The sequence below is a fragment of the Antechinus flavipes genome, chromosome 1 (genome assembly GCF_016432865.1).
Source record: "Antechinus flavipes isolate AdamAnt ecotype Samford, QLD, Australia chromosome 1, AdamAnt_v2, whole genome shotgun sequence".
Lineage (NCBI taxonomy): Eukaryota > Metazoa > Chordata > Mammalia > Dasyuromorphia > Dasyuridae > Antechinus > Antechinus flavipes.
Window position 1 is genome coordinate 13,813,706 of NC_067398.1, and position 25,178 is coordinate 13,838,883.

At 55.8% G+C, this 25,178-nt stretch overlaps 2 protein-coding genes across 6 annotated transcripts in view; one reads left to right on the forward strand and one right to left on the reverse strand.

Annotated features, from left to right (window-relative positions):
- Positions 1–62: 62 nt before the first annotated feature.
- On the forward strand, positions 63–20,696 carry GORASP1 (golgi reassembly stacking protein 1). 3 transcript variants are annotated; one of them, XR_007950864.1, is made up of 10 exons: positions 63–208; positions 11,241–11,321; positions 11,492–11,695; positions 12,970–13,056; positions 13,354–13,484; positions 14,026–14,164; positions 14,571–14,715; positions 15,477–15,629; positions 19,016–19,541; positions 20,387–20,696. XR_007950864.1 is itself a non-coding variant. In XM_051979364.1 (9 exons), exons 1-9 carry the CDS (start codon positions 146–148, stop codon positions 19,231–19,233), a joined length of 1,221 nt encoding a protein of 406 aa, XP_051835324.1. In that variant the 5' UTR covers positions 63–145; the 3' UTR covers positions 19,234–20,188. The 3 variants fall into 3 exon arrangements, 2 of the variants coding, with proteins under 2 accessions (XP_051835324.1, XP_051835335.1); XM_051979364.1 differs by lacking the exon at positions 20,387–20,696 and having other exon boundaries at positions 19,016–20,188; XM_051979375.1 differs by lacking the exons at positions 63–208; positions 20,387–20,696 and having other exon boundaries at positions 11,246–11,321; positions 11,454–11,695; positions 19,016–20,188.
- A 1,017-nt stretch (positions 20,697–21,713) lies between these two features.
- Positions 21,714–25,178, reverse strand: part of WDR48 (WD repeat domain 48) — a 49,500-nt gene continuing 46,035 nt past the window's right edge. For all 3 annotated transcript variants that reach the window (XM_051979320.1, XM_051979330.1, XM_051979339.1), the window contains 2 exons: positions 24,617–24,809; positions 21,714–23,574 (listed from right to left, as the gene is read on the reverse strand). In XM_051979320.1, the coding sequence (XP_051835280.1) occupies positions 23,479–23,574; positions 24,617–24,809 (289 nt within the window). In that variant the 3' untranslated portion in view covers positions 21,714–23,478. The remainder of the gene's footprint in view (positions 23,575–24,616; positions 24,810–25,178) is intronic.

Sequence of the window (25,178 nt, forward strand, 5' to 3'; positions counted from 1 at the left end):
GCACGCTCCGCCTCTAGCTCGGCTCTCTATTGAGGACGCCTGCCGCGCCGACAGCTGCGCCTGCGTATCAATTTGGACCGGGTCGGGCCGGACGGGAGCCCGGGAGCAGGAGCCTGACAGTGGCCGCCGGGGGACACGTGTGGCCATGGGCCTCACTGCGAGCGCGGAGCAGCCCGAGGGCGGCGCGGAGGGATTCCATTTGCACGGGGTGAGTGAAGAGAACCCTGCGAGGGTGGGGTCAGCGGGGTCCGCGGCAGCTGCCTTGAGGGGTGGGGTGGAAAACCCTCCCGGCTCAGCTTCTCCAGCTGTCACGTGACGTCATTGGGCTCGCCCAGCCCCAATTTAGGGTCCCGTGACCCTGGGTGATCCCGGGCAAGTCCTTGAATCCGGGCCTCAGTTTCTCCACCTGTTCCGTAAGGGAAATGGACAAGATGGCCTCCCTGGCTGCCCCTAGCTCGTGGAGAAGTTCCCAAGCCCCCGGGCCTCAGTTTCTCCTTTTGTCACAAGGAAGGCAGCTTCTTCCCTCCGCCGTCTGGGCCCTCAGGGACTGTGGGTACCGCCCCCTCCCCCCTCCCCGTTAGAGGCTGAAATCACTGGGTGCGTCCCCAAGGCCAGTCTGCTGGCAGCCCCCTCCCCCCTTCATTCTTTAGTACATTTTATCGAAGGCTGACATCCTTACGTCATCATGGTATCTCCGGGGTTCCTTCCACCCCCTCTCCTTCTAACACTCCCCCCCAGCCACTCCACGTAACATGTAGGATTTTTTTTAAAGGAAAAAAATTAATGCAAGTGATGGAAATGTTGGGAAAATCCCAAAGCAGGAGCAGTGTGGGGTCTGCCCAGAGGCTTGGGGTCTTCCCGGAGGCTTGGGGCGCGTCCCCGGAGGCTTGGGGTCTTCCCGGAGGCGTGGGGCAGGCTCTTCATTGGAGTAGCTCTGCCTAGTAAGTTTGTTGCACCTGGCTTGTTCTCATTCCGTGTGGTTATATTGTTTCCTTGGCTGGTTGTATTGTTTCCTTGGCTGGTTATATTGTTTCCTTGGCTCTGTATCAGTTCAGGGAGCTTTTCCCAGGTGTCTGCATCATAGACTTGCTTTCCTACAGCCCCGTGATCCTCCATTGCACTCATGTATCCCCCGGCTGATGAGTCTCTACTTTGTTTCCAGTTCTTTGCCATCACAAAAAGTGGTGCCCGAAACAGTTGTGTATATATGGGGACTTTTTTCTTCTCATAGTTTCCTTGGGGTATAAGCCCAGTAATGGAGTTTCTGGCTATGGACATTTTAGACCCTTTATTTGCATAATTTCAAATTGCTTTCCAAAATGGTTTTTGTTTGTTTGTTTGTTTTTACCAATTCACAGCTCCACCAACAATGTATTAGCACACCCATCTTCCCATAACCCCTCCAACATTGACGGTTGTCATTTTTGGTCTTCTTTGACAATTTGCAGGCTGAGATGAGGTAAAACCTCGGGGTTCTCTTATTACTAATGATTAGGAGCAAGGATGTGTCTGTGTGGTTGTCTATGCAGAACCCTCTTAAGTTCCACGGAGATCCTGTTCGATCTTAGGCCTTGTCTCAGGCTGAGGTTATTTCCTTGCCTGCTCATCCCCAGGACAGCTCTTGAGTCTTGATAAAAGTCAGTGTCGTCCCCGGCTGCGTTGAGAATTGTACTTACTACTGCCGGTTGGTGCCATAGGCAGACCAGCTGAGCCATCTCTTCAAGGGGTGCAGGAATGGTGCCGGGGAAGGTGCTTTTGGAGGCAGCTCGGTGGGGAGAGTGAAGATTAAATCCAGGCCGGTGGTCATGTGGCTTTGGCCTCCCCCTCCCTGGACACTCCCTTCTTCACCAGCCAGATGAGGAATTGGGCCGGAGATGACTCCTACCAGCTTTCTGGCTCCCAGGGCCTATGGAGGTGTCTCTTCAGAGGGGTCTCAAAGAATTGGAAGTGGTTTTCCATGAACAGCCATTCCTCCTGCTGGCAAATAGTACTCATAGTCATAATAGAATCCTACAGAAAGGAGCTCTGGGGGCTGCCTGCCCAACCTCTCATTTTGGAGAGGAGCAGACAGGCCTTGGGAGCATTAAGGGACTGACCCGAGTCCTTGTAGGGAGCAGGCAACAGAGCCAGGATTTGGGCCTCGTTCCTCAGAACGCTGTCTGTTTGACGAGCACAGCTAGGAGAGCAGGGGTTCATGCAGAAAAACTGACGACGGGGATGTTTCCCAAGCCTACCTTTGTTTGGTTTTAAATCCCCTAGAAGAAGCATCTGGCATTGCTGGGAGAGAACCTGTGCCGACCCCTGGCAAGGGGAGAGGTAGCTTGGTAATATTGGCTTTTATCATAGCTGACCAGATGGCCGTCTGAAGCTGGGCCTCGGCTGGCTTTCAGGTAGTAAGCCTTTATTTAGCACCTGTTGTATGCCTGGCACTCCGCATGGATTTTGGTTCGGCCAAGGGAAAGTAATTTAGCAGGTGAATTTCATGGAATATCATACCAGTAATCGGTCAACAAGCATTTATTTAAAAAAATATTCTTTCCCCAATTATATGTAAAACCATGTATATGCTATGGCTACATATTTACATGTATTTTTAAGTTTTTCCTCCCCTCCCCCCCCTTGAGAGCCAGTCAGCAGTCTTGTGGAGGTTATCTGTGTGCTATCATGGAAAACATTTATTTCTTTAGAGAGTGTTTATTAAGTGCTGCTCTGGGCCATGTCCTGGGCTGGGCGCCGGATACAAAGATAAGAACATCCCTGCCTTCGAGGATCTTACATTCAGATATTCAGACTGGCTTCACTAGGGCTCAGCCAGGCTCCGAGAGTTATTGGATTCTGACATCTATTTCTGACATCATTTCCATTACATTTTATTAGGACTTGAAGTCTTGTTTTTGTACCCCAAATTCCAGATCGGGGTTCTCTTCTATTTCTAAGACACACAGTTCCCATGCATCCGCCGACCCCCTGACAGCGTGGCTCCCATTCTGACTTCAGAGCCACGAGCTGGCAGGTGGATCCCCGGGAATCTGCCAGAGAATGGCCCCATTTTACTTACGAGGAGCTGAGGCCCAGGAAGCCTTGCCCAGGCTGCCAAGATAGGAGCTGGGTGCTCTCAGGTCCTTCCCGGCCTATTTGTCCCACGTAGCTCCCTGCAGTCCCAGGTATATTGGAGATTGCCCCTGCTAGGTTGGCTTCCCTCCCTCTCCCACGCTTTCCCCAGTGACCAGCTCCCTTCCTTTTGCCCTTCTCAATATGGTGCCTCTGCATGTGGCCCATTTTACTGGGCCTGTCTGCCGTGTCCTTCCGTCTTTCCTTAGGACTTCCAAGCCATACTCTCAGATGTGACTCAGTTCTCTCAGAAGCCGCCGTGTCCTGTTCCCTTTCCTGCTTCCAGGCCTTTTCCCGCTCCACTGATCAGAGTCCACATGGCTTTCTTCAGAATGGCCCCACTGTTTGCTTTGCAAATATGTACAATCACTCAGGGGACTGGAACAGCTGGAGGATAAGACCACGTACAGCAGAGCTCCACGGAGGCCTGTTGGCACCTCTCAGGGACGGCTCGGGCCGCCCATTTCCAGGTTAAGCTACAGTCGGCCTCATTGGAAAGGGGAAACTCAACTGAGCTGTCGGGACTCTAAATTAGATCACCCTCTGTCCGACACGGCTGTGTTAGGTGGGCCGTAAGGCAGAAGGGAGAGCTTAGCTTAGGCACAGTTGCCGAGGCAGACCTCGAGAATGGTGCTTGGCCGCAGGCAGATTTGATTTCAGCGCCTTTGGAGCGGTTCTGTCCTGGGTGTAAACGTCTGGCTTTTTGTGCCCTTGGGAGTCATCCAGGAATGGGATGCTGTGGGGAGCACCTCCTTGTTCTGAGTGATCTCTGGCTCGTTTCTATTGGTCCACCACGCTTTTCCTGTTCAAGTCCCTGTTGCTTAAAACCCAGAAACCTTTCAAACTGACATGTTGAACAAAGGGAATTATACTTTGATGTGGCCCAACCTTTCAGGGCTTTCATTTTATTTTTTGAATAATTAAAAGGTAAACAGATTATTTATTACACACTTTATGTTTCCTGTGCTGGGCTAGGAGCTGGAGATACAAAAACAAAAGCCAAGGAAACCTTTTCCCTTAGGGAGCTTACATTCTCACGGGGAGACAGCCCAGAGCGGGGATGGGGGCAAGTAGGGACGGTTGTTTTGGTGAATGGAGTCACAGCAGAGTAGGTTGCTATCCCCTTTCCAGGTTCAACAACAATTGATTAGATTGAGTCCAGATCTGGCAAGAGGAATGGGAGGTGGTGAGAGCACAAGGATGGAGGGCTGACAGGGAAGAGAACAAAGCAAGCTGAGCCAAGCCTGCATGTAGGGGACAATATCCCGGCAGGACGAGGCCCTCGGATGGGTGCCGTACCCAAAAGGAGCCTCTGCCATTTCTCTTTTTGCTTAGCTGGTTGTGGACAGGACCTGGAATCTGAAGGACATTTTCAGATCATACATCAAATGCTATTCTCATCATCATCCTCACCACCATTATTGTGATTATTGTTTTTGGCTTAGGAGCCAGAGACAAGGCCTCTGTGTCTATGGCCAATTGTCTGCTTTCTGCCTTCTTCTCTTGGCTGAGGAGAGGGCTCCAGGTGACACAAGAAAGGTTTCCTTGGCCTTCGCCAGGAATGACATCCGAATACAGAATAGCCCATTTTTCTCCAGGGAGACAGAGGCTCCCTTTGGGGCTTCTTCAGGGGCATTGATGAGTGTGGGTGCCTGCAGACATGCCAGTCAGAAACCCTGGATTTCCACCTTCTAGATGTGTTTATGAGGCGTGGAGCCTGTGTCTGCCACAGAACCTGTCACCTCTAGTCCGTATCTAGGAACGGATCACCAAGAGTGACACGTGACGGAACCTTAGAGCCACATCTGCCACTGAAAACGTTCTCTTTTAGAATCTTGTCCTCCCTCGGATTTCTGGAAGCCGGCGGGGGTACCGGAGACTGTTTGTCTTTGTGGGAGACCCTGACTCTGAAGCAGGATCCCACAGCTATGTGAAGGATCACCTGCATATGCTAGCCATCCCAGTGGATGACGAAGCCCCTCAGGAAGCTGGTCACTGCCCCTCCCGGGCACAGATTGGCCATTGTCCCGTCATCGCAGCAGAGGCCTGGAGAGCCGCTTTTGGACCGGCCGTCCCCTGTGTGGTGAAATCACTAGTGCGCCACCCGCCATTTAAGGAGCTGCCGCACCACCTGCCGTGCTCGTCAGCTGATTGGAATCCAGAGGCTTTGCCTGGCTCTTGAAGTCTGAGGGAGCCACCTGCTTGGAGGGTGCACCTGGCGCATCTCCACACTCTGTAAAGACTCTTGCCTGCTGATGTCAACTAGCAGTCAGGGGAAAAATTCACTATTTCAAAATATTTTAAAAATTATTTCCTTATTAGAATTTTTTATTCAAAGTTTCAAATGTATTTAAAGAAAAAAGTTATGCAATGAGTTTACATAAAACTAAAATCTATTTACATTTTTAAATGAATTTTTGCATAAAATGTATTCATAATAGCTCATTAGTCATTTGTTCTGTCCCCTTTTCAGTATGTGTTTTTCACAAGTAAGATACATACTGTTCTTGTGGTTATGATTTTTTTGGCTTTGCATTATTTCATATCTCTTTCCAAATTGTTTTATTTCCTTTTTCTTAATTTTCAAAGACAGTGGCACATTTCATTATATTTAACATACTGTCATTTATTTAGCTGTTGACTATTTAGACTACAGGTTTTGGACATTAGCAATTTACCGTGGGGAGGGGAGGGGGCAAAAAAAAAACAAACCCTGATTTTTTTTTTCTTTTTTCCTTTTTTAAGGAGCTAGTAATTTCCTAAGCATTCATAGGAAGCTATAGATCTAGTTAGTTTAAATACCACATAATAGGTTGTCAAATAACACTGACTTAGAATTATTTCACAGTTTCTTCTTTGAGCAAAGTTTAAATCATTCGTGGCTAGTGTACGAACCGTACCACGAATACTGAAAACTCATCAGTTTTCATTGACAAAATATAGCATTTCTCATGACTCTGCTCATTAAGGGCTCAGCCACAATCAATGATGTAATGATGTCAGGGAGATCTAAGTTTTGGGAAGTGTGTTCTTAGCTGCCACCAGAGTAACTTGAAGTTTTACTTGTATGAATGAAGTCTAAATTTTTGATGAATATATTGATTAAATAAATTACCTAAATAATTTTGTAGTGATCTAAAATATTGCGTTCCTTTCCCACTCCAAGACCTTGACTGACTGAAGATAGGGAAAGGTTTTGTTGGTGGCACATATCTCTATACTTGAATTTTTTTTTTTTTTTGCTAAGGCAATTGGGGTTAAGTTACTTGCTCAGGGCCACACAGCTAGGAAGTGTTATGTGTCTGAGGTTATATTTGAACTCAGGTATGAGATTCTATCGAGAGGGAGTACCGAGGCCACCTCAGCCTTTGGTGCACAATACGTTTTCTGCCATGTTTCAGAAACGCCCTTGTTGAGCAAGGAACAATGATTTGTGATCATGGGGAATGAGTGTTGAACCAGAGGGTCACAGCTAGTTGCTCATGATGCCTTGACAGGGCCTCTTGCCTGGGAGTGAGTTGCTAAATTGCTGCATCTACTCTCCTCCCTTGCCCACGAGCTGCTTCTCTGAATGGTGATTGGGGATTGTCTACTGTTCCCCGCTGATCACGCTTTCAAAAATGTGTATTAACAAGGCTGTCCGGCATAATAAACTGGAGCTCTTTTCACACTCTATGAGTCTCCATCCTCATTCATCTCACCTCTGAGATCAAAGGGCTCATATGCTTTGAGTTCTTAAGAGACAGCCGCAACCCAGGTCCTCCTGACTTCAGGCTGGTGCTCTATCCACTGCACCAACTAGTTGCCCCTTTACTTGAAATCTTTAAGGACTTATTCTTTACTTTGAATATTTATGACATTATCCATATAGTGAGCCCTTCACTGAAGCAGATTTCAACGCCTCCCTGCTTCAGTTAAAAGTTTACTGATATGTGATGGGCAGAAAGAAAACTATCATCGTCATCCTCATCATCAGGCTTCTGGGGACGAACAGTGAGCCAGCTTATTACTCAGCTGATAGGCAGCCAGTGTATTTCTGGGATTGGACTTGAAGCCTGGCTGGCTTGGTCTGACTTTCCAGAGCTCACATAGATTTTTGTTGTGTTGTGTAGTTTTGTTTCGCAACTTTTTAATGCATTTATGGAATAATTAGAATAGGAATTGTAAAGTGTTTTCAGTGTTATAGTTGTCTTTTAAGAAATTCCATATATTTAAAAAACATGAAATGAGTATATGAATTGACAAAAATAAAAATATGTTCAATGCATTCTCTGTGAAATTTGCTACGTACTGTTTTAAATTTTTTTAATTTGTGATCTAAAATAAACATTTCCATAGCATCATGAATAAAAAAGATGATATACATGAAACTACAAATCTATTATGTATAACTTGCTATTCCTTTTAAATATTAATACAAGTGTCATGCAAATTTCTTTTCTTCCTTTTTTTTTCTTTTCTTCCCTTTCCTCAGCCCTTAAGATGTCTACCATTAGACACAAATAGACATATATTTATAAAATCATTCTATACATCCTTCCATTTATTAGTTCCTTCTGTGACTGCAGATTTCTTCATATGTCCGTCATTAATTTGGGTGTTTACACTAGTCAAAATGACTTATTTGCTCAGCTTTCTTAAAACAGCATTGCTGTTACTATTGACAGTGTTGTCTTTTCTCTGGTCATTCTGCTCTTCATTATTTTGTGCATTATTTATTTTTTCTCTTCATAATGATACTCTTTGTATTGTCTCATTGGCAATATTAGTGGATCAAAAGGCACGACTCTGTGTATCGTTAGGCTGTCCACCAAGCAGATTCTGCACTTTAGGAACTTTGCTTTGGCTTTGAGGAGGAGATGGTCTGCAGTGGGCACAGGCTCTCCAGAATGATTAGTGGCCGACAGTCGACCAGATAGGGGGTGTGAAGACAGTTCATGTCTGATATGTGGGCCGAGTTCAGGACTCGGGACAGCTACGTGCCTGCAGTGGGTGGCTAGTGAGTGGAGGCGCCTTTGACAGTGGAAGTGATTCTGTGTTCAGGGCTGGGCATGTTGAACTTCAGATGTCAATAGGACATCGAGTTTGTGATGCTCAGAAGGCAGCAGGAAATGTGGGACTGGAGCTTAGAAGAGGTCAGAGCTGGATAGAGGGAGCTCTGTTTTTTTTTATGAGCCTGAATGGGGTTTTCCAGTGAGGTTTTTCTTTATTATAATAAACTTGACAAACAGAATAAATATGATCCTTTCTTTGTATAAAGCAATGCAGAGAAACAGTATTGCAGATGGATTCTAGACTTTATTTTTTTTCTTGCTTTTTTAGTAATAGATTTTTATTTTCAAAATATATGCAAAGACAGTTTTCAACACTACCCTTGCAAAACCTAATATTTCAGATTTTTCTCCCTCCCTTTCCCCGTCCCCTCCCCTAGACAGCAAGTAATCCAATAAATGTTAAACATGTGCAATTCTTCTAAACATATTTCCATAATTATCACGCACAAGAAAAATCAGATCAAAAAGAAAAAAAAATGAGAAAGAAAACAAAATGCAAGCAAAAAACAAAAAAGGTGAAAATGCTATGTTGTGATCCCCACGGTCCCCACAGTCTTCTCTGGGTGTAGATAGCTCTCTTCATAATTGAACTGGAACTGGTTTGAATCATCTCATTGTTGAAGAGAGCCGCGCCCATCAGAGTTGATCATCATATAGTTTTGTTGTTGTTTTTTATAATGATCTTCTGGTTCTGCTCATTTCACTCAGCATCAGTTCATGTGTCTCCAAACTTCTCTCTATCCATCCTGCTGATCCTTTCTTACAGAACAGTAATATTCCATCACATTCATAACCATAAGTCATTCAGCCATTCCCAATTGATGGGCATCCCCTCAGTTTCCAGCTCCTTGCCACTACGAAAACTACACATTCTTGCACATCCAGGTCCCTTTTCCTCCTTAATGATCTCTTTGGGATAAGGCCCAGTAGAGACACTGCTGGATCAAAGGCCGTGCCCAGTTGGACAGCCCTTTGGGCAGAGTTCTAAATTGTCCAGCCTCTCTTTGCTTGACATTAGTTCCCCAGCTAGCCAGATTGCTCCTCGCTGCCCCTCTTGGACCCTGATCCATGAGTTTCCTTGGGGCTTTCGGGACTCCTAGGAGGCTTGGCTTGAGCCCTAGCCCCTCCCCATATCTTTTTGGTGCTCCCAGGACCCCCTAGTGGTCTGTGCTTTTTCTGCTGGGATGGGGCACTTTGTATAAAATTTAAATGTAATTGTAGTGGAGAATGGAAGCTCTTCCTGTACAAGGATTTTTTTTTTTTTTTTGCTTTTTTGAGTTTGAATCCCCAGAACCTGGCCCAGGGCTAGCACATAGTAGGTGGATAATGAGCTTACTGGTTCGAAGTTGTGCTGCTTTGTGGAAGAGGGGAGACCTGCAGGCCCTGCTAGGGGGCTGGATATGGCCGGGCTGACTCTAGCCTGAACTGTGGGCGCAGTTGTTTTCTCACTATGCTGATGTGGCCTAGATCCTAGAGAGGATGTAGCGGACCCCTAAGACTCCATGGCCTTAACCCTAAGGTTCCCTGGCCTTGGGAGTGCTGTAGTTGCACAAACTCGGCCAGCTGTACTATAACAATCACTTGGGCAGCGATAACAAGGTTTCTGAGACAAGCCCACCTCTGAGCCATAAAGTGGCCCATCAGTGACATGAAGCACCTGGTCTGCAAATGTATCTTCTCGCTCCTGGGCCTTGTAACTTCTTTTGGAACTAAGCCCGCTTTAATTGGCTTTACAATTATAATAAACTTTGCCCCTTGACTTGGGTCCAAGTCTGCAAATTCTTTTGAGAAACCTCGTCACGCGGTCTGAACCCCAACCTTTTGGAGTCCCCTTGAAGCCCAGAATCCTGCTGGCCCACCTTGCCCTTATGCCCTTGGCACAGGATTGTGGTTGGGGTTAGAATTTGGCCACCACACTGGCCAGGCCTCCCAGCTTCCCCTTGGAAGGGCTTCGCCAGGCGGCTCCTGCTCTACCCTGCCCGCCCGTTACCCAGCTGCTTCCTTGCTAGAACCCTCTCCGTGTCTTCCTGGTTGGGTCATGCCCAGGCTGTGCTTGTTGCCAACCACCCGCCTTCCCTTCCTCATCCAGATCCTGTCCATTCTTCAGGGGGCCTCACGCCCTCTCGGAATGAGTCTGGCCGGGGCTCGTGCAGCCGCTTGGTGCTCGTAATCCTTCACCTCCCCAAATGCGCCAGGTCGCTCTTCTCCCGTTTCTCCCAAACTGGCAGCCGTCGGCAACGCAGTGGGAAGGGCTTGCTGGTTTTTAGAAGGGAGATATTTACTTTCCCAAAGAGAAAGTCGTCCACTTTAGGTAGTCAGTTACAGGGGAAAACAGTGGGTGAATCAAAAGAAAGGCTAGATCTGAGATCTGACCTCCCCCCCATCCTGCAGGCAGCCCCGGGCCCCTGTCCCGCTGGGCTCCAGGGGCGTGATCTCTGCCTGTTCACTTGGATTGAGTGACCCGAGTCACTGAATGCCTCCTTCAGCTTCCTGGGTTTAATGGGTGGGTGGTCCCAGGGCAATCTATAAGTCAAAGCCTCCACAAAGGCCGCTCGTTCCATATCGGGTCACCGAGCGGGCAGAGCCGGGACCCCACGTTGGACAGGCCCGAGTTTAAATTCAGCTTGGACACTTTCTGGCTGGATGCTCTGGGCAAGTCCTTTCCCGTCGGTTGTTTTTTCATCTGTAAAATGGGGGTGTTAAGAAAGCCTACCCCGCGGAGTTGTGAGCCATGAGAAAATGCCTCTTAAGCGCCCTTAAAGTGCTACATGAGCGCTAGTTATTGTTGTTGTTGCTACAACTACTAGAGCTGCTGCTGCTGCAGCTCCTTCTGCTCCTGCCACCGCCCCCCCCTTCGCCACTTCTGTGTCAGTGAGCATTTATAAAGCGCTCATCAGGGACTCTGGGTATGTGGGCAAATGGGACAGTGGCTGTGCGTTAGACACTGCCTTTGATGGGACTTCTCAGGGGGAGGCCCGGAGAGGCCCCCAGGAGGCCTGGGGGGGGGCAGACTCGCGGAGGACGCTCCGAGGGCTGGGAGCTTTTCTCGGCCTGATGTCTGGGCCCGATTTGCAGGTCCAGGAGAACTCCCCCGCTCAGCAGGCCGGCTTGGAGCCCTTCTTCGACTTCATCATCACCATTGGCCACGCCAGGCTGGTGAGTCCAGGGGCTGCCCTTGCCCTGCCTTCCTCCGGGCGCTGGCAGGTTTCCCTGAGCCGGGCCTCCTTTTTTATGGGTGGGGCTGGGGCGGTTTTTCTGTGGGCCTCAGGATGTGTTAACAGGAAGAAGCTTTGGGGGACCCCTCCCCTTTCTCTCCCCAATGGCAGAACAAGGAGAGCAGCACCCTGAAGGACCTGCTGAAGGCCAACATGGAGAAGCCGGTGAAGCTGGAGGTGTACAGCATCAAGACGCTGAGGGTGCGCGAGGTGGAGGTGGTCCCCAGCAACATGTGGGGGGGCCAGGGCCTGCTGGGGGCCAGCGTGCGCTTCTGCAGCTTCCAGAGGGCCAACGAGCACGTCTGGCACGTTTTGGTAAGCAGACGGCCGCGCTGCGCCGTACAGAGGGCCCCGGCGGCCTGTTCGGGGTTGGGGGTGGGCCAGCCCCGGCTCGGGCAGCTCCTGCTCTCCCCCTGAGTCCTGACTGACCGCCGAAGGATCCCCATCTCTCCCCACGCTGCAGACCCCCCCCAGGCTGGGCTCCTCGGCCCCTGCTCTCCTTCCCTGTGGGGGCCCTCGGCCTTCCCTGCCCCAGGCAGCACCGAGTGCGGGCATCGGGCCTGACGCCCTCCGGACGGGGGCTGCCCCCCCTCCCCAGCCTCAGGGAGCCCCGTTCCCCACGGCCTTGGCTGCGGCCTCTCCCTCCAGACTCTGGGGACTGAATCCCTCAAGCTGGGCCCTCAGGCGAGGCTGGTTTTGGCGCCCATGTATGGAGCGGTTAGGGTTTGCAAAGCACTCTGGGTTGGCCGTCCGCACAGATCCTGCCCCAAAGCGGGGCCTTTGGTCCGCACCTGGCTCGCCCCCAGCCTGGGGCTGCTCCTTTATGTTCCTTCACCCCCGTTTGTTCCGTGGCTCCCCTTTCCGTGGGCATCGGGTCTCCCCCCAGGGCTTTACTGCCACCAAATGCTGCTATGAGCACCCGTGGTGTGGGGAGAGGGGGGTGGAGCGTTCCCAGCTGCGCCTCCCGGGCCGAGCGCTGCTCCTTCGGCCACTTCCTCGGCTGAGTCCGGCTCTCCCAGCTTTGGCTCGTTCTCGCTCCGCCCCCGCCGGCCTCCCCTGCCCCTCCGGGGACAGTGCTGGGCTTTCTCAGAGCTCTCTGCTGGCCGTGGCGCCCTGGCTTCTGACCTTCCCCTGTGGACCCCGTCCCCCGTCCTGCCCGGGACCCTCGGCCGCCCCATCCAGGCGCTGTTCCCAGCGGGGGCGCTCCCCGGCGTCTGTGCCCTCTCCTGCACTCCCGGAATCCAGAACGGCCGCTTTGTGACGAGAGCCTCGGAGAGCGGCTCTTTCCCTTGCGGTGTTCAGGCTTGTCCCTCATGGAAACTGGGTCTGGGCGTCCGTGTTCTGGGCCCTTGTCCCTGCCAGGAGAACGTGGCCGTCTTGGCGGCTCCTCCACCTCAGGGCCTGGACTGAGCAGCCACGTTCGCTTTCTACGAAGAGAGGATCATATTTATACGCACCCTTATTCTCCGAGTCGCTGATTAAGCCCTCACTGCGTGCCGGCCCCGCTCCCGTGGGCACAGACACGCTCGCTGCTTCGCTGTTTAGTGCAGCGGAGACACTGAGGGGCCGCCCGCGGTTCTTCTCCCTAGGACGTGGAGCCTTCATCCCCCGCGGCCCTGGCCGGACTCCAGCCGTACACCGACTACGTGGTCGGCTCCGACCAGATTCTCCAGGAGGTGAGGAAGCCCCCGCCCTCTTGTGCCCTCTGTACCACCTGTGCCTACTTGTACCTTTCCCCCTCTGATCCTGTGCCCACCCTCCCCCCCCCCCCCAGGACCTGTACCACCTGCACCCTCCTGCCTCAGGGTCTCCAGCAAAGCGGAGCAGATAGTTATGTGACTTTGCCTCCAGATGCTGGGGCCCATTTCGTGCCGGAGGCTGTGCCGAGGGGCCCGTTGTGGTGCCCCCATGGAGGGGAGGGGAGGGGCTTGGCCCCAGGGCTAAGGTGGCGAGGTGTCCTGTTTTTCTATTAGTCAGAGGACTTCTTCACGCTCATCGAGTCCCATGAGGGGAAGCCCTTGAAGCTGATGGTTTATAACTCTGAGACCGACTCGTGCCGTGAGGTGGTTGTGACTCCCAATGGCGCCTGGGGTGGAGAAGGAAGGTACCGTCCTGTTGGGTGGCCCTGCCCGTGGGTCCTCCAGCCCCCTGCCAGGGGCGGGCGCTCATTGTCTTGGGGGATGAGTCTTATCGATAAAGCTAGCGTGCCCCGCCGACGAGAAGCCGCAGAAAGCCCCACCCTCACTGCCGGGTGCGACCGAGTCTCCTTGGGCATCGGGCGACTGCCCGGGCCGGGCCCGAGCCGGACATCCGGGGGGTGGGGGGGCGTTGTCCGTCAGTTTCTCCAAATGGGGGCCGGACAGAGCCGGGCTTTAGAAAGCCCTCCGCGTCCTGGAGAGCTCGGCGGAGGACTGGCGTCTTGGCGGGTGGTCTTACTTTGCCAACGACACCTCCTGGTTTTAAAAATCTGCTCAGGCTAAAGTGGTTAATTCTAGAGAGACCCCCTGGGCCGAATCGGGGTTCCGGGGCTGCCCATCAGCCTGGTTGTTATAATAAAGGGTCTGATGAATCGAGGGAGGAGATTGGGGAGGTGGAGCCCGGGGCAAAAAGACCCGGATCCCATTGTTCCTTCTGGTGTCCCACAGTCTAGGGTGTGGAATTGGATACGGGTATCTGCACCGAATCCCGACCGTCAGCCCCAAGAAGCCCCAGGAGAGCGGACTGCCCGCGGCCCTGCCCCCCGAGACCCCGTCGTCCAGCCCAGACCAGGGGGGCTATACCGAGGTAGGAGCAGGTCCGCCCGGTCACGCGGGCAAAGCCATGGGCTTCCCATGTTAGACATTTGTTATTTTCTGTGGCGCAGCGTATCTCCTGGTGGGGCGCGGAGCAGCTGCTGCTTTAGATTCAGAGGCTGAGGGGGTTGGAGTGGACCGAGTGCTCCCGGAGACAGGGCTGGCTTTGAGAACCTTTGAAGTTCCTTTCCTTTAGGGGACTTGTCATGTTTAAGGCATGCTCTGACCTCCTTCCAGGAGGGGGCAGAGGGCGGGGGCGGAGCGCGGGCTGGGGTTCTGGTGCCGTCCCGGCACCTCAGAGACAAAAGGAGCAGTGGGCCGGGGAGGGGCGCGTTCCCCCTTTCCCTCCCCCCCTGTGCCCAGTAACACCTGGGCCCCCTTGGCTCGGTCCGTTGTAGGCTTCGCTGCAGGCCCCCGACTCCCCGTTCGATGGGGCCCCAGACGTCCTCGACGTGGACCGGTCCGCAGCCTCCGGGAGCGACGCCTGTCCTGGGGGGACATCGCTTCAGCCTCCGCCCCCCGTCCAGCGTGTCATGGACCCAGGTAAGGGCCCGGTCTCGTTGCTGTGGAGACAGGGATAGTCTCCGTGGCCTCTCTGGCAACGGCCCCGAAGATGCTGCGCCTCGCATCAGAAGGAGGAGGTCAGAGGAGACCCCCGGGCGGCTCTGCGCCCAGTGAGCCTTCTGAGACCCCAGATGCGTCACCACGGGCCTCCCACTCTCAGGGACCGTGTCCTTTGATGCTTGTTTTAGAGATGGTGGCCCCCCAGGGGCCATGGGGAGGTGGGACCGGGCAGGGCTCTTTCCCAAGTCCGTCCCCATGGTTTTTGGTCACTCCCTTTTAGACCAGCCTGGGCCCTCCAGAGCCTGCCAGGTTTCTTTTCTCCCTTATTAAATTTTTTTTTTTTCCGAGGCAGTTGGGGTTAAGTGACCTGCCCAGGGTCACACAGCCAGGACGTGTTAAGTGTCTGAGGCCGGATTTGAACTCAGGCCCTCCTGACTGGGGCCGGTGCTCTCCCACTGCACCACTGGCTCTCCCGCTTCCTCACTTCTTGGGCTTAGAGATGGCCCCGCCCGGCTCCGGGCTTCCATCAGCTGCGGTGTCTGTGCTGTCGCTCTGGGCGCCCGGAGTCTGGATGGCTTGGCGGCCACCGGGCAGCCCCGCTCCCCCCCCCCCCCTCCCTGCGCCGCCCCAGGGACAAGCGGAGGCCAGGACGGGTCTCTCCGCGGAGGGGGTGGGTCAGTGGGGCCCGAGGCCCGGCGGCGGGCGGGGCCTCTGAAGGGCACATCCCTCTTTCTCCCCAGGGTTCCTTGATGTTTCGGGCATTGCCCTTTTGGACACTACTGACGCCGCGCCCCTGCCCAGCACAGCCTCCCCGCTCTCCCTCCCCTCTTTGGGGGAGTCTCTGATGGGAACTGAGAGCGTCCTCCCCAGCAGAGAGCCACTTGCAAATGAAGGTGAGTGAGTGCTCCCCAGGGCCCGGCTCGGCCGCCCGGCCTCCCTCCTTTCTGCTGGGGGGAGGGCGGAGCTTTAACCAGCTCCCGCCTGACCCGTGGCTCCGAGCACTGGGGGCTGCTTGGTCAGGGGACACGGGCCCGAGCCCTCAGCACCCGAGGTCTGAGGGCGGTTCTTCAGCCACGTGCGGACAAGGAGCCCTTGCCCAGAAGCCTCTGAGGAGCGACGGCCCGGGCCCCCCCAGATGCCTCTGTTGCTTTGACTTTGCCCCTGGGGCTCTCTCTGGGCCCAGCAGAACTGATCTCAGTCCTTTTCCGGTCCGGGCTGGGTCCCTGTAGGGCCTGCAAGGAGCCTTTTGGGACTCCTCCCCTCGCGTGTGCTCCCGGGTTCATTCTCCACCATCCAAAGGGGGGCCCAGAACTGGCAGAACGAGGGAGGACTCCCCCCACTCCGTGATCCCGGAGGCTCTGCCTGCGGTTACTCTGCCCGCCGGGGCTGCTGGGGGATCACCCCCCCCTCCTCCCCCTCCCCCCCCCTCCTCCCCCCCCCCCCCCCCCCTCCTCCCCCTCCCCCCCCCTCCCCCCCCCCCCCGTCAGGGACGGACTGGTCTCCAGCAAGGCCGCTCCCATCCCGGGCTGCTTCTGGAGCTCACAGTCCTCCCTAAAAGGCACCGTCTGACCAGGTTTGGCCACGCCCCGTAATGACCACGCCCTGTCATGGCCACGCCCTGTCCTGGCCACGCCTCCAACCCCGGCTCTGCCCCCTGGTGGTTGGCTGTGGGCTCTCCGCTTCACCCAGGTCATCGGCTGAGGTGGCAGGAGGCGCCGCCCGGGGCTCTGGGACTTCTGTCCGCCGCCAGGGCCCTTCTCTGCTCTGGCCGAGCCGTCTGGCCCCCTCTGCGGGGAGAGTTCGGCGGAGGCCTCCCCTCCCGCTCTTCCCGATCGGCCCCATCGGTCCTCCTGTCCAGAAGGGGGCAGGGTCGGTCTGGCGGGGCACTGTTGTCCCTTTTCCCCCTTCTGCACCTTCTCCAGCCTCTGGGCGGGGAGAGGCCGGGCCTCGGGGCTTGGAGCTTGGGGGCCGTCTGTCCTTCTCCGCCCTCGGGGCCACGGCTGTTCTCTGTGATGGTTCCGTGAGCTCCGACAGGGCCTGAACGCGGCCTCCCCTTTGTTCTGGCGCCCGGGGGCCCTCACCATCCTCTCCCTGTCCTCCCTGGCAGGGGATCATGGCAACCAGAGCCGGGCTGTTCCGCCCACGGCCCGGGCAGAGCCTTCCCTGGGGCTCTAACCCTCAGGCCCCGCTCCTTCTGAGCTCGGCGGGTATTGGGCCGTGACTCGTTGTGGGCCCACCCAGTGACCCCCCTTGGGCTTCTGTCTCCAGCTCTTTAGACAACTCCTCTTTCTTGTTATTTTGCTGAGCTAATGGTTAAGTGACCTGCCCAGGGTCACACAGCAGGAAGTGTTAACTGTCTGAGGCTGGATTTGAACTCAGGTCCTCCTGACTCCAGGGCCGGTGCCCTACCCACTGCGCCCCCTGGCTGCCCCTTGAAGTCATTTCGAATGTTTTCTTCAGAAGGGCATTGCTGAGGGAGCCCCACCCCCCGGGGCTGGTTCAGGCTGACTGAGATTCATGGCTGCAGACCACTGTCCTTACCCCTCCCCCGCCAGCCCCGCCTCCCTGAGCCCCCCAGTCTGGGAGCCAGCCAGACCTCCCTCCCACTGTGCTCCGGCCGCCGGGACCGGTAACTCTGGCGGCCGGCCGTGAACACCGCCCCTCTCCCCCTGAAGCTGTGCCCCCCTTTCCCGCTCTCCCCCGGCTTTCTGCTCTCCCCTCCAGGAGGTGGGCCTGGGCAGCCCATGTCACTCCGGCCTCGGGAAGCTTCACTGCTCCCCGGTGATGACCCCAAGTTCTCCTCGGCACTCGGAGCCCTGCCTGACCCGCCCCCTCCTACCTTCCCAGGCCTTCCTCTTCACCTCCCCCCAGGCTTCCACCACCAGGGGCCCGGCCTTCTGGCCCCTCAAGGCCCCGCTGCTGGGCTCCGGGCTCCGGGCTCGCTCTCCGGCCTCCCCCGGTCCCCAATCGCTCTCCCTCCGCTTCCTTGGCGTTCTTGGACCCCCTCACCTCCGGGAAGGCTTCCTAGCCCCTCCCACCTTTTGGGCCTTCCCTCTGGCAATGATCTCTCCTGGGTCTCCTGTGAGGGTCTCCAGTCTTCGGCTGCTTTGTTCCGGGGCCTCACGGGCCTTCCCTTCTTTCTCTCTAGCGTTTTCCTCTTGAGCCCCTGGAGATCCGCTCTCCCCGGTCCTGGCTCGTTAGATGGCGAAATCCCGGCCCGGTTCTCTGGGGGAGCCGGGCCTTGCGTTGGGGAGAATTGGGCTCCCTTGGTTCCCGTCCCGTTGGGAGGAGGAAGTGTTCATGGGGGGCGGGGTGCTCTCGGTGCCCCCAGCAGCCGCTCTGGCTTTCCCCACGATGGAAGCGTTTCCCACCTTGTGCCAGGGTCGTGGCCGAGTCAGCACAGGCTGCGCTGTTCACCTCCCCCCGGGGACCCCCAGGCTCACCTCCTCTCTCTGCCTTCTGGAACACTCTGCCCGCTCCAAAATCGTTTTAAATGTGACTCTGGCCATTTCTTTGAAATAAAGTCCATCCTTCCACGGGGCCGAATCACGGCCTCGAGTTCACGCCGGCAGAGACCTTGGAGACTCTGGGCTTGGCCCCGGTGCCATTTTGGGACCTTGTCCCCCTCTGGGCCCTCGGCCCTCCTCCCGGTTCCCCCGCTCTCTGTGGGTCCCCCTCCCGCCCCCCGTTGGCATTTCAAGCTTTTCTCTTAGTGTTAGAGCTGGGAGGAGAGTTTTCACACACACACACACACACACACCCCCGGGCCCCACTCTCCCACTGCCTTGTTGGGGGGTAAGGGGAGAGCTTGCGACTGGGGATCCCTCCAGCAGGGGCTGCTCTGGGCACAGAGATGTGCAGGGTCAGGACGGGCTTGTGGGCGCTTCTCCGTGGGAGGCCGTTGGTCCACATGCCCTTGGCCTTAGAAGGGTCAGAGAAAGCACTGAGCTGCGCAGATGTCCGAAGTGAGGGGGGGGGGCCCTGTGGCTCCTTGCCCGTGGGGGGCTGAGCGCCTGAGTGGCAGAGAACCCCCCTGCCGTGGGAGGGGTCCGGGCCGGTCCGATTATAGGCCAGAGTTGTTGCCAGTGCCCCATTCACCGACCAGAGCCCATGCAGGGAGCCCGGAGTCCCCGTGGCTTCCAGGGGTCGGAGGTTGTGCTCCTGACCCCCCCGGGCACTCGGGCCAGGCCCGACCTCTCAGAACGTCTTTCGTAGCCCTTGCTGCCGTGTCCTGGTGTCTTGTCTTTTCCCACTGAGTTACCAATTCTCTGGCTTTCAGATGAAGCCCCCGAAGGCTCGGTCCTGGACGGCTCCGGGCCGCACTCGCAGCAGCCGGAACCCTGCTCGCCGGCGAGCCTCCCCAACGACGTCTGTTCCAAGGCAGCGCTGGAGACGGCCGAAGCCCCCGACCTTCTCCCGGGCCAGGCGGAGGCGCCGGTTGCCGGGGAGGGCGGGGTGTTAGCCGAGTCCGAGGAGGGGGACCCTGCCCTCAAGTAACGCTTCCGCACATTCGGCCGCCCCCCAGAGACCGCCCTCGGCTTTGCGCCCTCCCCGGTGTCCCCGCGCCGACCTGCTGGACGCCGGCGACCTCTGTGATCCCCGCTTTCTGGACTGGGCGCCTGGTGGCGTGAGGGCAGGAGCGCGCTGCCGCCCGGGCCGCCCACAGCCCGGCGGGACGCCGCATCGAGCACTGTGCCCTGACTCAGCCGCTCTGGGGCCTTCGGAGCCTCGGGCCCGGCCGGCTCGCGCAGGGGAAGCGGACTTTGTGCAGTCAGAGCCCGTGACTGAGCTCCTGGATCTCTGGGGTAGGAAAAAAGTGAGGGGACCTTCCTGGCCCTTCTGGGAAGCCCCCCGAGCCACCGATGGCACAGGTGGGAACTGGCAGCTGGAGCTGCTCAGTTCCGTCACTGGCGCAGGGGGCGGTTCCGGCGGGTGGCCCGGCCGAAGGGCCTGGCCAAGGAGGCAGCGGGTGCCCCCGTGGGGAAGGCTCGGGGGTCCCGAGGGCCGGGGGGCTGCCCTCGGGCTGTCTTTGTCTCACCAGGAGGCTTGCTGTCCTCCGGTCTGAATCCGGACTGATTATTTATAGTGAGGGGGCCGGGGCCCCCTGGAGGGGATGGGCTGCACGGTGCAATCATTAGGGGCCAGGACTCTGCCGCAGGACCGGGCCGTCTCCCAGCCTGATGGCCCTGGGCCGGCCCACGCTGCTGGGTGCATGTGGTGGGGAATTAAGGGGGTGGGACTTGGGGGAGGCTGGGGCCGGTGGAAGGACCAGGCCTTCCTGAGCCCCATTCTCCCCTGGGCCGCAAAGCCCCCGAAATACGCCCATCTGTGGGTGGGGCGGGCCCAGGCAGTGGCAGGCTTGTGATTCCCAGTTCTGGGGCGATGGTGACGGGGAACCCTTTAATACTCCGGGTGATTCCTTGGCCTTTCGATAAAGACGTTTTAGTTTGCAGGCTCGTCCTTGTTTTCTGTGTTCTCTTGCACCAAGTCCAGTGGGGCCCACGGGGGGGGGAGGGGGTGGGTTTGGTCTGGGCCGGGACAGCAATGCTGGGGAGCCTTGGCTGCCGAGCGGGCCCGAGGGGCGGGGGTGGGGGACGGAGCTGGGCCCGGCTAAGGGGGCGAGCCTTAACCTCCTTTGTTCCTTATCCAGGGGAGGCCGTTGGGCCCATTCCCGCCAGGAAGCACAGGCCCGGGCTGCACTAGTCCGCTGGGCGAGGTCAAGGACGTGGGCTCCGGGGGCTCAAACTCGAGGTGGCTGCCGGGGGGCTCCCGCGTGGCCCGAGCAGCCGCCCCCGCCGGCACCTCGCTCTCTCCGCGGCTGTCGTGAGGCTCGAGAGATCCTGTTTGTCAGAGGCGCCTAGCACACAGTAGGCACTTCACAGATGTTTCTCTCCCATCTTCCAGATCCTTTTAAATTCTACTTTATTTTTCCAAATACATGCAGAGATACCTTTTCGACATTCACTTTTCAAATTTTTCTCCTCCTCATCCCCAAGGAGCAACCAATCCAATACAGGTTTAAAATGGTGCAATCTTCCTATTCATTTCCCTATTTGTCACTCTGCCAAGAAAAATGACCTCTGGGATCTGAGGCTCTTGGGGCAGTGGATTAAGGGGGGAACCTGGCCCTCACTGCTAACTAGCACACAAGCCCAGAGCCAGGTAGAACCTCCTCTACACACTCGGCTAGTTGGTGGCAAAACCGGCCCGGGACCGATTCCTTTCCTGGGCTCAGATCTCACCTCTGACTTCCTCTGGCTGTGGCGCCGGCGGAGGCGAGAACTCCATATCCAGTCAACGCCCTCACGAGCCCCCCCCCTTCCAAACTTCCCTATGCCCAACCCCCACTGTCATCCTCTGTTCCCTCGGCTGCCCCAAGTCTCCCCCCTCCCCCGGCCTCAGGTCCAACCACCCTTTCCCTGGTGGCCAAAGTCTTGCCACAGCGTCGGCTCTGACCATTCCACCTTCCCGTTCTCCGTTACCTTGAGGATCCCATGGAAAATCCCGTTTGGCTTTGAAAGCCCCCTTGCTTCTGGCCCTTCTTCCCTCTCCGTAGCCTGGGTTCCAGGGTCACCATGGGGCTGCGGCCCCTCAGCTACGCTTCGGGTTGGTACAAAAAGCCGGGGCCGGTCCCCTCGGGGCCGGTGCTCTCTCTGTGCATCCCCTCTAGTCTGTCTGTCTGCCACTTGTTGGCACGGGCCCTCCCCCACCAGAGCGTAAGCTCCTCGAGGCCAGTTCTGGCCACTGCAGTTGTTGGTGCGATCCCTGGCGTATCGGGAACCACTTAAAAAACAAACTGTCTCATGTCAGTTCCTCACAATCCCAACTCCCCCATTACCCTAAGTAACCATTTTTAAATCGAACGGCCCTACCAACAGGTGCCAAATCAATCTAGTGTCAGCCTGAAATCGGGTCTAAGAAAACCATTTAAAGGGGAAGGTGACGACAAGGAGTTAAAAAGAAGTGCAACCCAGATCTGCAATATTTTAACTAAAGCCTTTTATTCTATACAACTGTGAAATACAGATTATTTACCCTTTTGGCATTGCAGACTGTCGAACTTTCCTGAAATTGCATTACTGAGTTGGTTAGAAGAGAACGGGAGGGAGGGAATTAAAGAGGGCCCTGGTGGAGAGAAGGCCCTTGAAAGTAGAGGAAGCAGCGTCTGTAAAAGGTGGGCACCCACAGGGACCTGGAAGAACTCCTGCCAACCGGGTGTAAGATCGGGGGCCGCCTGACGAGTTCCGACGGCGCCCGTTTTCTTCCATTTGATGCATCGCGCTGAACGCGCCCAGGGACTGAGCACGGTGATGGGCAGGAGGCAGGAACCGGCTGCTTTCCAAATGAAGCCTGATGGGAGGGAGAGCCCAGTCCTCGAAGAGTCAACTGGGACCTGGAACCTCGTGGCCCCAGAGTGCCCCCTCCTCCCAGTTGTAGACAAGACCACTCCCCTCTCCCCAATACCCTCCTACCCCCCTCCGCCGTGGGAGGGGCCGGAGCAAGGCCAGGAAGAAAATCTGCACGGAACAATCCACCCTCCAAAGGCACTTGTGCTTCTGGCTTGGGACAAGAGTCTCCTCTCACACAAGTTCTCCGGGTGGACCTCTGACCTGTTCTGCGGACAATCGGCCTTTGGGGAGAATCCAAAGGTGCTTTGTTTTTTGTTTTTTTTTCCCTGCCAAAAGTTGAAATGTTTTTTCCCCCAATAAGTTAAACTCTATACAAGACCCATATGACTGTATGAAAGCTTTAGATCATTAGAAAGAACAGTGAAAAGAAGCTCTAGATACAACCAAAAAATGCATATAAAACTTTGGGAAAACAAAGAACTACTTTTAGATTATGAACATCAAATTAACCTGCTATGATACTCCTTTACTCTGACATAAACTTTAGGTAACATTTAAATGAAGTTAAAATTTCCAAATGCTCTTAAGAGTTTTAAGAGAATTCCGGTTTCCACCCGGAGCCGTAACCTGCAGTTGAGCGGACGAGGCGCAGGGAGGAAGAGCCGAGACGGCTACGGTTTAACCGGCTCCTGCTGAAAAGTGGGTCGCCTCCGTTATCGCAGCCGGCGTCCCCGGCCTGACCCTGCCACCGTGTTCTGGAGCGTTCCGATTCAGGATGTCTGAACTGCGACCCATCTCTCTACGAGAATACATCTGGAGTGCAGTAGTGAGAACCAAGTCTATCACCGAGTTTGTAATTCAAGGGACTGCTCTCAAGGGTGCAATGGTGCCCCCCCCTTTAAAAAAAGAAAAAAGACCCGGCCTCTGAACGGTGACGATGACGGGGTTTTTGGACGACGGGCCGGGAAGCTCATCGGGGAGTGCTCTGAATGGAATGTGCTTAAAAAAAAAGGCGAGACATCGTGCAGGTTGGAATTACATTTGGAACACAGCGACAGACACGGCCCCGGGGTGTCTCCTGACGCAGAGGCGGCTTTGGGGAGAGAGAAGCGGCAGTCTGCCCCGGCTGGCGGGCGCTGCTCACGCCCCTCCCTCCCCCCCACACGCTGCCTCCCCTGGGGACAGACAGGAGCCTGGGCCGTGCAGACTGGGTTCTATATTACATCTCTATTAGTCACTTCAGGTAAAAGGGATAATCTCGGTCCGTACTGAATCAGTCGTTAGAAGTCTCGCTACTGCGGGGGCTCAGTGGGCTTCACTAGGTAGTACTACTCTCGGGACCACGACAGGAAGGTCAGGACATGAATACCCAGGAGTGTCCGCCCTCACGGCCTCACGTGGACTTCTGGCGGTAATGCAGGGTCAGGTCGCCGCCACTCTTCCATATGAAGTGTTTGACTGTTCGAAGGTCCATATTCGGATCCAGAACCTGGAAAGGATGAAACGGCCTTGAGCTTGGGGCTGGCGGCCTCTGCCACGAGGAGCCTCTGCAGCCCACCGTGCCCAGCCCGGGACCCCGGGGCGTAGCGAGGCCACGGGCGGCTCTCTGTCTTCACGCCACAATGGAAGCATCGACACCGACAGCCCGCCTCGGCCCTCACGCTGGGCTCCTGCCACAACGCGCCTCCCGGGGCCGTCCCTGATCCTTGTCCTCCACCGGGAGCTCCCCACAAGCAGCCAGCCGGGAAGCAGCGCCGGCCCCCACCTGGCCCTCCTCCCTGCATCCCCGTCAGTGGCATTGCCATCCATCTAGTCAATTTGGGCCTGAAAAGCTTGTTTCCCTTTAGCCTGTCTTCTCCCCCCTTCCCCCCAATGGGTAGGACAAAGGAAAAGGAACAAGCATTTAGTAAGCATCTGAGGTGAGCCAGGCGCGGGGCTAAGCCTTTCACAAATGCTGTCTCGTTTCCCCCGACAGTCCTGGGGAAGAAGGCTATCACTGTCCCTGTTTTACAGCTTAAGAAACTGAGGCAAGCAGACATGAAGGGACTTGCTCAGAGATACAGTGCTAATGTCTGAGGCTGGCGTGGACCTCTCGGACCCCCCTCTGTCATCTCCCTCCACTTGTCTGCAATACTCTAACCTTCTGCCCACCCCCAACATCCTTCAAGCCCATGAGATCAATCTCTTTATTAACTATCTTGACAATGTCCCCCATCCCCCCGACTCCCAAATAAGTCAAACAGCCTTGGAGGGAAACCAGAGGGAGACATGGGCAGGGTGGCAGAAGCTGCCTCCGCTCCCGGTGCCTTCAACACGAAGCTCTGACAATTTAGATACCTGGGGCCCCCCCTCCTTCCCTTGGCTCTAGGCCCGGCACGCCCTCAGCCCAGCCTCCAGGTTAGAGAGTGACCCGGGGCTGCCGCTGGCCTCTCCGTCCTGGGACAGGCCCTCTTGGGGTTGGAACATCTCAACCCCGGGATCCGCCATCTCTCTGTCCCTCTCCCATGGGGAAGGTCTTCATGTCAACTCACTTGGTCCTGGCACAAAAGTTCAATTTTCTCCTCCGCCAGCACGGCGATGTCCTCCTCCTTCTCCTGCTCTCCCGTTTTTTCATTATTGGACGAGCTGGTGGTCTGAGACTCACTGTCCAAGTTTATGATTTTCTCGTAGACATGCTCCATCACCTTCCTGACCTGGAGCATGTCACTGGCAGACAGTCTATCTCTGGGAAGGGGAAGGGAAAGGGCACGTGGTCAGAAGGTGAAAGGCAAAGACAAAATTCAATTTCTACCAATTAACTGTTAGGGGGGTGGCTCCGGGAACGGACCGACACCGGCAGGGAGGGAGGTCTTCCAAGGACTTTCCCAGGGGTCCCTGCTAAGACAATGAGCGCCGTCTGTGACCTCACACGGCTGACCCTCCAATGGACAACGTGGGGGGACGGTTTGCTGGATCTCAAGGCCCTGGGAAGTGACCCTTGAACCTTGATTACAAATCAATCTTGAGTTACAGTAAGGAACCCCAGCCCAGATTGTCCTAGCAGGAACCCTTCACTTGCAACTTTCTAAGGGCGCCTTCTCTTCTCTGACCACA